Source organism: Pelobates fuscus, chromosome 1, assembly GCF_036172605.1.
Source record: "Pelobates fuscus isolate aPelFus1 chromosome 1, aPelFus1.pri, whole genome shotgun sequence".
Taxonomy (NCBI): domain Eukaryota; kingdom Metazoa; phylum Chordata; class Amphibia; order Anura; family Pelobatidae; genus Pelobates; species Pelobates fuscus.
Window position 1 is genome coordinate 476,175,480 of NC_086317.1, and position 11,591 is coordinate 476,187,070.

Below are 11,591 nucleotides of genomic sequence, written 5' to 3' on the forward strand. Positions count from 1 at the left end.
GGCTCCTGGGACTCTAGTTTAGCATTAAATCATTATAGTCAGTTTTACATTGAATGGAAGGACAGTGCCAGGGGACCCAGACATTATAACCACTTCAATTAGATGAAGCAGTTACATTGCCTAAAATGTCCTTTTCATTTAAAGGCCCTAAAGCTGTGCTTCATAATTTGGAGGCAATCGAGGGACACTCCAGGGACCATTAGCACCTCACTCTTTGAGGAGTGGCGGTTCACACTATCAGGGTTACTCACTACAGTGAGATCTCAAGGTGAATTCAAAATAAATAACAAAATTCAAGTCGAAATAGCTCAACTGGAAAATCCTCAAGTCAGCTATGCTTTTAGTTGGGCCACCCTGGCCTTTAATTTGAAATCCTCTTTGAATTCAATTTTAATTTCTTTTTTAGTAAATAACCTTTTAGAACGTTTCATTGTTCTGTGTAATGACAGATTTTGCCGCTTACGTCAAAACAGTTACAATTCTTTTAGGGCCCAGATTGAGGCCATTACGTTATCAGTGATATTTTGACTCTTTCACTTTGAAGGACGGAGCTGGGCCTCAGGGCCTCGGTCAGGACTGGTTCTATGATGCTTCCCGTGAAATGATGAAGATCTTCCATACGGTGGTACCTCTGTGTGTGCAGGCGGGGAGTATGAAACCCAAGCAAGCTGATAAATATTTCAATTCAGGTGAGTTCATACAGTGCTGAAATCATTCTTTGTTATCGATTTTATTAACTGACACAGTGAACTGGGCAATAGCGGGTCCATTTCTCTACCATTCTTCCATGTCCACCTATGCTACCAGTTAGTGGATTAGCATTTACACTGAGGGCTGGCGCCAACTATAGGCGATGTAGGTGTTTGGAAGGGGATCCCTGCGCACGCGCCTTGCTTGTAGAAGTGCCGCGGTAGCAGTGCGGTGCGCAGCACGAAGGATAGAGGCGTAGGCACCAGGAGCACCTTCGAATGGTTTAGCAGCATCCCGGGAGTGCAGAAATGGAACTGAATTCCCCAAGGAAGGTAAGCCTCAGGGAGGGGGAATAAACATTTTTTATACAAAAAAGAGTAAATATGTATATATTTTTTTTTACCATAGTCCTAACCCCCACTACTGCCCTTAACCCCATACTCTTTCCCCTTACCACCCACTATGCCCCCAACTCCCCACTACTGCCCCTAACCACACACTACTGGCCCTAACACTCTACTATTGCCCCTAGCCCCCAACACCTCTCCTAACCCCTATTATTGCCCTTAACTACCCACTATTGCCCCTAATCCCCTTTTATTGACCCCAACCACCCACTACTGCACATAACCCCACAGTATTGGTCCTAACCATCGACTACTGCCACTTACCCCAGACTATTGCCCCTAACATCCCTACTACTGACCCTAACCTCACACTACTGATCCTAACCACCCACTACAGATCCTAACCCCCCACTGCAGGTCCTAACCCCCTACTATTGTCCCTAGCCACCCATTTCAGGTCCTAACCCCCCATAACTGACCCTAATCCCCCACTGCCGGTCCTAAACCCCCTACCCCTGACTCCACTGTAGGTCCTAACATACCACTTTAGCCCATAACCCCTTACTTCAGCTCCTAACCCTTCACTACAGCTTCTAACCCCTTATTTAATCCTCTAAACACGCACTACACCTCCACTGTCCCTAACTCCCACTACCATCCCTAACATCCACTACTGCCTCTAACATCCACTACCTCGCCTAACATCCACTACCTCGCCTAACATCCACTACCGCGCCTAACATCCACTACCTTGCCTTACATCCACTACCACACCTAACATCCACTACCGCGCCTAACATCCACTACCTCGCCTAACATCCACTACCTTGCCTTACATCCACTACCTCGCCTAACATCCACTACCGCGCCTAACATCCACTACCTCGCCTAACATCCACTACCGCGCCTAACATCCACTACCTTGCCTTACATCCACTACCGCCCCTAACATCCACTAGCTTGCCTTACATCCACTACCGCCCCTAACATCCACTACTGCCCCTATCCATTATACTACAGCCCTTTACCTTAACTGCTGCCTTTAAACCCTCACTCCACACCTAAACTCTGAGGGGGAGATAACTTGAATCTCCCTTCTCATCTTGTATTAAATGGATATGCCACTACTTCCTACATACATTTCCCACACATCACACATTACCAACACTCACAGCGGCCCAAACGTATCACTCACAGCTTCTCACACTGCCACACATACCGCTCACAGCGACCCACACGCAGACACTGACAGCTATACACACATTACACACTGCTACACATACCGCTCACAGCTACCCACACACAGACACTGACAGCTATACACACATTACACACTGCTACACATACCGCTCACAGCGACCCACACACAGACACTGACAGCTATACACACATTACACACTGCTACACATACCGCTCACAGCGACCCACATGCAGACACTGACAGCTATACACACATTACACACTGCTACACATACCGCTCACAGCGACCCACATGCAGACACTGACAGCTATACACACATTATACACTGCTACACATACCGCTCACAGCGACCCACACACAGACACTGACAGCTATACACACATTACACACTGCTACACATACCGCTCACAGCGACCCACACACAGACACTGACAGCTATACACACATTACACACTGCTACACATACCGCTCACAGCGACCCACACACAGACACTGACAGCTATACACACATTACACACTGCTACACATACCGCTCACAGCGACCCACACGCAGACACTGACAGCTATACACACATTACACACTGCTAGACATACCGCTCACAGCGACCCACACACAGACACTGACAGCTATACACACATTACACAGTCTTATACATCACGCACAGAAAGCCACAACATACACTTCACACATAGCTACAACACTTTCCACCACCCTACACAACCCACACCGCACATCCACTCAACATTCTAAAAAATATTCACATAACATTACAGAATAAAAAAACAACATATTAAACTCTAATAAAATGGGCTGCACAGGTGGCGGCTTTACTGGAGTCTGGGAAAATAAGAAGCAGTCCCTCATTATATGGGCGGATTATATGGGTAGGACATTGTGATGTCACTACATGGGAGGAGGGAGGACGGCAAATTTTCTTTTGCCTAGGGTGGCAAAAATCCCTGCACCGGCCCTGTTTACACTGTATCAGACTTTAGGCAGGGATGGATCCAGGACTGGTCTGTGTGTGAAAGCAGTTGGTTTGGGAGTGAGAGGATATAAGAAAGAGCAGAACCCAGTGGAGATAAAGACTTGGGATATTGGGGGGTTCTGAAGGCATGGACTATGAGTGAAATAGCAGGTGTTTGGGGGGAAGTTGAATTAATTATTTGAAATTAATAGCTTTATTTTTTGTAAGAAAAACAATGAATTTGCCTGTACATTGCCACAATGCCTATTAAATTTGTTTCTTTAAAAAGTAAACCAATTCTAGTTAACTCATTCATGACAGACAAGAGAGCCAGGACTATTGCTAAATGACAGAACTTGCCTAACTTAGTGTCATAAAGAGTTCAATACCATCCCTTTAACCCCTTAAGGACACATGACATGTGTGACATGTCATGATTCCCTTTTATTCCAGACTTTTGGTCCTTAAGGGGTTAAAAGCTCTGCATGGAAGTAACCCTGATGGCAAACTGCAAGCTATCTATCGCCACCTGGTGGCAGCTAAGTGTCACTGCTAAACTGCAGATACTTGTAGATCATTGACTTATTCCTGCAAAGCAATTACTGCCATTCACTTATTTGGTTTGGTGAGATATTGTTCGTGTTTCAATACTGCATAGCAGCTCTATTCCTGCCAGTGTTAAATTAACGACGGCTGCGGGAAAATTATCATTTTTTACATTAAAGGGATCTGGTGCATTAATAATTGGAAAATATAAAAGGGAAGTGGGTCTGCACCAACAGTTCATGGAGTGTTACCCGGCATACTCTCCGTGATCACACCGGTGGTAAATGCTATCATCATGCCGATGAGGTGCAAGGATTTAAATGAATCTGTTGTACAGAGCTACATTGTGTGATGATTGTTTATTAACGGAAGAAGAATTACAATGTATGTTGAAAATGGGCAGAAATACAATGTTTTTTTAACATATTTTATGGCATTAAATAATTGCGGTCAGACAACCTTGAACACCTGAACATGGCTTTTTCTTCTACAAGATATTCTACAAATGCAAAATGTGATTAAAGGAACACTGTATAAACCAAAGGCACTTCCGCTTGCTTCAGGTTCTCCTCTTATATTGTAAACGTGCTGATTTCAAAAGAAATTGGCAATTTCATAAATGATCTCAGTTGCACCCTCTCAGCTGTCAATCATACAGACGCAGGGCTGCTGCTGGGGGGCAAATAGACCAGGAGCTTTAGCCCAGGGGCAAATATTATGGCCCCGTCGATCTTTGTTATTTAGAACCCTGATTTGTGTATGTGAAATCTTTATTATAATTACAGTAGGTCAGTAGAAGAAACGACTGAATCTGATTGTCGCAGCGTGGCATTTTGCTGTGCCTGCGCAATAGTCTCCCAATGCCTTCCTATGGGAAAGTATAGTTTGATGATCTCAGCCATTTAGAAGAAGCCAGCAATGGCAACCCTGGCATGGTGTGGGAGAAAAGTTACATTTAAACACCTTTTTAAGACAATGCAAGGGTGGTCCAGGACCTAAATAGTCTGTTTAATTTCAAACCAGAAATTGTAGATTGTAACTTTGTAACTAGTCTCAAATTTCACATATTTGTTCTATCCAGCTAGTAATTCCTAAAATCTTTATCCAAACACGGTGCGTGGTTTTGAGGAACATTAAGACCCCATTCCGTCTATGGGTACTTATTAGCCAGCGTGCAGTGTTTTACTAGGACACCCTGGGGCAATGAACTATAGTCCCGTGACGTGAGTAATACTATGAAGTAAGGCATATCAAATTCAATCTCCCTCTGTCAATGTGCGTCACTTTTATCTGATCAGAGGAATTAGTTTAATCCTTAATCCTTTGTATGCTGGAAAGTAGAGTGGAAATCTCCGTAATGGGTAAAACCTAGAAAAGAAACCCGTTTACTTGGTCTAAGCTATGACAAGGGAGTCTGAACAGGTTTTGGCATATTTGTGCCTTCCAATAACATGCCAGCTCATCCCCTAAAACTGGGGACTGTGGGGAACTAAACCATGAATTGCAAATGATGGATGGGTAACAAAAAGAAGGGAGGAGTAAGATGTACTAGGAAATGATGGTCTCTTTCTGCCTGATCTGTAAATGTGATTTCTCATTCCCAGCTTTAGAAGAAGAATTGTTATTTCTGTTAGAAGGCCATGGTGAGGATCTGCTGGAGAGATGCATCTGCTACATACATAAAGTACCGTACAAAGCTATGCTAAAGCAGAGAGCAATTTCAGAACATATCGGACAGCATCAAGGCTATACTAAACTCTGTCATATCAGGGATTCCTTAATACCATCCCAGAGTGGGAAGATGCACGTGTACAGCACAACCACCACCTGTGATGTTAAGGTGGGCTACACAGAGGAAAAAGAGCAACAGTATATAATGGGCCTATGCCAGCAGCTTTATGCGGACATGGTGAAGTTAATTCAGAAAAGACGGCCCATGTCTCCATCATTCGCCTGTAAAAACAGGACAGAGGAGGCCTTGCAACACCTTTCCCTCTGTAACATGTTTGCTGACCTTCAGCAGTACGAGACCAAGGAGACAGAGGACATTAAAAAGTACGTTCTACAAGACACATCCCGGAAGTCACTGATGGTGTTTGGAGAAGCTGCTAGTGGGAAAACAGTTCTCCTGGCCTCCTGTGCCAAGAAGGTAATGTTTTTCATTTTTGTTTTCTGCAAAGAATTGTGCAGCATTAAAAAAATCTCTGTCAATATGAAGAAAAGAACTCACCATACCCACTAGAGAATGACAAATTTTAACTCCTCTAATTCAAACCGCTTATTGTGGCAAACATAAAGATATATAGACAACATATAATCCAGCACTCTGACCTTAATCGAATATTTCTATGTGTGCCACAATAAGCCGATTGAGTTAATGGAGTGAATTCCCCTCACACAAGGTAAATCTCAATGTAATTGTTGCTGTGAGATTAGTGTACTTGATTTCTTTTGTTTTTTTCCATCTTTTAGATACGATCTTGGAATATAGACTCTGATCCAGCTTTGGTGATTCGGTTTGTATCTATGTTGGAGGAACCCATCACTCTAAATCGACTTTTACACAGTCTATGTCAACAGTTAGCAGATATTTACCATAGAGAGATTCCAAGGAATCTAGAAAGTATCGATGTGTTAAAAAAATTGTTTGCTGGCCTTCTACAAGCATCTACCCAACAAAGACCCCTCTATCTCATACTGGATGATGTGGACCCTCTTATACAAAAAGAAAACATTCACTGGTTACTGTTTCCTGTTCCACCATTTACAAGGATCATTGTATCAATAACACAGAAAAAAAGTGTAGAGTTTGGCTTGGTGACATCTTTGTACCAAGACCACACCATACTTCTTGAAGTCAAACCTTTGAGAAAAGAATGTAATGCAAACCTTAAAATGAGACTGATGAAACAAAATAGAAAGATCACATCGGGACAGCAGGTGTATGTAAATAGGTCCTTAGCGACAAACACTTCTCCTTTACAGATGTTACTACTCTTCAAGGAAGTTACCCAATGGAAGTCAAACAAAAATGTAGATAATACATCCCTTGGAGAAAATATACATAAAAGCATTGAAACCTTGTTCTGCGCACTTGAGATGAAATATGGCTATGCCATCCTCTTTCGAGCATTAAGTTATATCACATTGTCCAGGTCTGGTATTGCTGAAGCTGAACTGGTAGATTTATTATCAGCAGATGACATGGTCCTTGCACACTTGCATGATTTAAATGATACAGTAAGCCCTTTAAGAGTGCCAGATGGGTTAGTTGCCAATATCCTACTTGACTTAAAAGGTTGTCTGTCTCAAAAAATAGTTACAGGCTTCCAAATTGTGTGTTGGGCAAACAGGATTTACCAGGAGGTTGTATATAGCCAATATCTAAGCAGCTCAGATATAGAAAACACATTGCATGTGAATATGAGTAACTATTTTAGTGGACGCTGGGCATGTGGAAGATCCAAGCCCGTATCAATAAAAAAAAAGCACAATCCACCAAATGGAGAGCCTAGTTTAAATCCTGATGGCCCCAATGTCCCTGTCAAGATTTATGTTGACTGTCAACTTCCCTCCCAGCCGTGGGTTTTCGCAATGCAGTCAAGTCAACAAAATACTGATATTGGCAATATAAGAAAGGCATATGAGCTTCCATTCCAGCTGAAACAATGTGGTAAATTAGACAATCTCTACAACGATGTTCTCATGAAATTGTCTTATTACAAAGTGCTTTTAAAAGCAGGACTCTTTCAATTCTTGATCCACAGCTTGGATGAGGCAGCACAGTTGACTGAAAGAGAAGAAGTCTTCTTTATCTGTGACTTGTTGAAAGAGATCAGGTGTCTGCTAAATGAGAATCCAGACAGTTTTGAAAATATTTTGCAGTCTAAAATGGCGTCTTTAGTGTCTAAGTATCCATATCTTTTGAAACTTGCCAAGCAATTGTATTGTGAAGGCTCCAAGAGTTCCTCCATTGTTGTTTTGCGCACTCCACTCACTGGTGTCCAAGCCTCCAAGGTCAAGCTACCAGACACATCATCTGTTGTTAGTATTTTGGAAATGAAAGCAAAACCTCTGTTAATAATTGTATTGGAAAATGGCTGTGTTTACACTTCCTCCTTAAGAAAGAACATAACTTTAGAGCTTCAGTTTTCAGCTCCAACACAAGTCAGAGATGTCACTCTAGAGAACAAGGGTGGATGTCTTTCCCTTTTCACCAAAAATAATTCATTTCTGCTTCTTGACTGTTCATCTTGGGTAATTCTTCAAGAGTTTACATTTAGTAATTCCCAAGAACCTGAACATATTCCTAAAAGCTGTCATTTAACAAACATGGCTCTGTTTGTGTGCTTTAAAAATTCTCCCATAGTTCGAATTTACAATGTCCATTCAGGTGCCATACTTAATGAGGTAACTGTCTCGCAAGAAGTGACATACTTTGGATGTGACCGCAGTGGGAAATATACAATTTTAGGACAAACAAGTACAATTTTAATTTGCAAGAATCTGGATTTTTCTCTTAAAATTCATCTTTCTTTGGATTTGAATATTTCAATGCACTCAATAAGTTATGTTTATATACAAGATTCTCTAGTGTATATTATTGACAAAGCAAGCAATATAAATGTCTGGGACATTGATGATCCAACAGAACCTCAACTTGTAGATGAACTTTTCACTCTGGAGGAAAAAAATGAGATAATCTCATCAGACATCACTCCAGAATGGCTATTAATTTGTAGATCAAAAACCATAGATGTCTGGAGAACAGTGGACTGGGAAAGTAGTCATTTTAAACCTTCTAAAGATTGTACATTTATTTGCTGTGTATTTTCCCCCAGTTGCGAAGAAATCATTGCAGCTGTGGAAAATTGTTCCACAGTATTTGTGTGGAACCGAGAGAGTGGACAATGCATTTCTATTTTCCAACTAGAAGATGGAGATATCAGTCTGCTTACCAAGTGCCTATATCTAAGAAGCTTAGTAGCAGTCACAACAGGAGGTTTCTTGATGTTGTGGGACATAAAAGCAGTGGTCTCCTCAAATGCTTTCTCCCAAACAGGCCGCCCAGTTAAGTTTTTACTTCTTTGTCCCCAAGGAAGTGCAGCCTACACTGCTGATGGTTCTGATATGGTTTGCAAATGGGATATCTTGTGTTGCAAGATTAGAAACATTTTTTCTCATGGAGATCTTGTAGAAATGATTATATTAACAGGAAATGGGGAGCTGCTAGTTACATCTGTTGTGTCTGGAGACCTCTATGTTTGGGTAACTGAAACTGGAGAAAATATCCATTACATCCAAGGCAATTCTGTATCACAATTACTTACAGCCCCTATCTCCAATATAGTGATTACTCTGTGCAAAGATGGAGTTTCGAGAGTTTGGAATCCTACAACAGGACACATTGTTTGTAAAATACATATTTATCTCCGCTCGGCAGTCGTTACTCCTCAAGGCACCTTCCTTGTTGGCTTGCATGGTGACAAACTTCTTGCCGTCAGTCTTTGGTCAGGATTGGTCAGTAAGGAGTTCCATCAAGCCATGGAGAAGACAAGCACCATAGTCAACTTTCAGTGTTTGAAAAGTCAACCAGATTTCTTAGTTATCATGACCGCTGTTGGAGACATTTATACGTGGGATGTGGTAGAAGAAACAGTTTGCAACCAAGTCAAACTACCAATCAGTTTTTCGCAACCACAAAGCTCATTTCAAGTTTCATCCAATGGAAACACCATAGTCTTGACTGTGAATAAAACTGTCTATGTTTTCAACACACGTGATGGCCAACTGGGACTTATTCATGAGCCAAACATAATTTTGCATCAACAGTTAACTAAAAGTGGTAAATATTGTTTTTACGTTTGTCATGGTAATCAAACTAAATGCCATTGTCAGTTCCATACAAACCCTATCCTGAATGTTATAAAAGTGTTTAATGGAGAGAAGACTGGCCAGTGCCATCTTGGTAAAATGCCAACTGCTGTAGCCATGTCTGAAGATGACCATACTGTCTGCCTTGGGTTTGAAGACGGGACTCTTGGCTTGTACTCAGTAAGAGATATGAGTGAGGGCAACACAAGCACTAAACATTTGTTTTCTAGTCTAACAAATAAAAGAACAACTGAAAACGTAGCTGTGAAAATATTTATAGGAAAACAACTTGCAGACATCGTATGGAGCAATTCTCCATCTATTGATTGTTCTGAATTGGGACTCACCAGCAAAGCAGGTTTAAATTAGTGGGTGGAGGGTGAAGGTTTAAAAGTGCATAAAAATGCAATTATTATTTATGTTAATATTCTGCAAAGATTTTTTTCTTGCCTTTTCTATTTAAATGTAATAAAAGCAATCTCAGCATTTAGAAACAGAGTTTGTTAGTGATCATTTAACTCCAATTTAGGTGTAAGAGTGCCATCTAGTGGGGAGTTTGGTGATGTCCATTGTGTACTTTTCTTTATACATACCACCCTATTAACATAACTCTTCTACAAGATCTTGCTAATTAGGTGGCCAAACAACAAAGATTCTGGACCACAGTCTGTTTTTGTTTGGAGTAATATTATCATTTGTTAAACATATAAATTATATTTATTAGTATTAGTATACCGTCTTCCTACAACATTTATAATATGGAAATAGACTTAAAATTTGGCATTGTGATGTGTGTTATTTCTTATGTCACATTAACATATAAGCAGGCTTATGATCAAAATTTCTGGGATTGCTTACAAACCAACAGGCGAACCCCCCTAACACACTCTAAGTTATTAGACAGAGATGTACACTCACAGAGATACACCGACACACACTCCCAAAGAAACATAGTCACAGACACAAATATAGGCATTCCAGACACTCTCATGGGTACACACAGATACAGACACTCACATACACCTTAACACACAAAGCCATACACACAATTATACTGATAAACACATACACACTGCTACACATATGCACACACTCAGTTGCACACATACATTGCTAAACATCCACGCAAACACACTCACACTCATACATACACATTGCTAAACATTTCTCAAGAAACATTGATCAAGACACATACACATACAGTTCTACAAACTCACACACTGTAAAGCCACTGCTACACACAAACACTACTACACACACACAAAGTATCATCTACATACACGCCTATACACAAACACTACTAAATACACAAAATATCATCTACATATACTGCTATACACAAACGCTACTAAACACACAAAGTATCAGCTACATACACTGCTATACACAAACGCTACTGAACACACAAAGTATCAGCTACATACACTGCTATACACAAACGCTACTGAACACACAAAGTATCAGCTACATACACTGCTATACACAAACGCTACTGAACACACAAAGTATCAGCTACATACACTGCTATACACAAACATTACTAAACACACAAAGTATCAGCTACATACACTGCTATACACAAACATTACTGAACACACAAAGTATCAGCCACATACACATACACTGCTATACACACAATCTATACACAGACACGTTTGAACTGATGTTCTATTTAGCCACCCTCCTTTTTAATTGTAATTTTAGCAGCTGGAGTGTGGCTTATCTGAGTCCAGTGGAAATCAGGCTGGCACGGACGGGCCCTGGACTGTGAGCTTCAGGCTCCTCTTCTAACCTCCTGCATGTCTTCTACATGTGCTGAGAGTAAGGGATCTGACATCCCTGTTAGAGTGTAGTGACAGGGACTCAAATCAAGCACATACAATTAACTCGTTGACTTTTTCACTTGAAATTTACAGTACGCTAAACATAACTAGACTGTTGTGTCCAAAAAGTCTCCATTACATC

At 41.1% G+C, this 11,591-nt stretch overlaps 1 protein-coding gene across 1 annotated transcript in view; it reads left to right on the forward strand.

The window, feature by feature from the left end:
* The window catches only part of LOC134585688 (NACHT and WD repeat domain-containing protein 2-like), a 43,553-nt gene extending 33,558 nt beyond the window's left edge, over positions 1–9,995 (forward strand). Inside the window, exons 5-7 of the mRNA XM_063441147.1 lie at positions 545–689; positions 5,357–5,901; positions 6,225–9,995. Of these exons, the coding sequence (XP_063297217.1) occupies positions 545–689; positions 5,357–5,901; positions 6,225–9,995 (4,461 nt within the window). The remainder of the gene's footprint in view (positions 1–544; positions 690–5,356; positions 5,902–6,224) is intronic.
* The last annotated feature ends 1,596 nt before the right edge of the window (positions 9,996–11,591 follow it).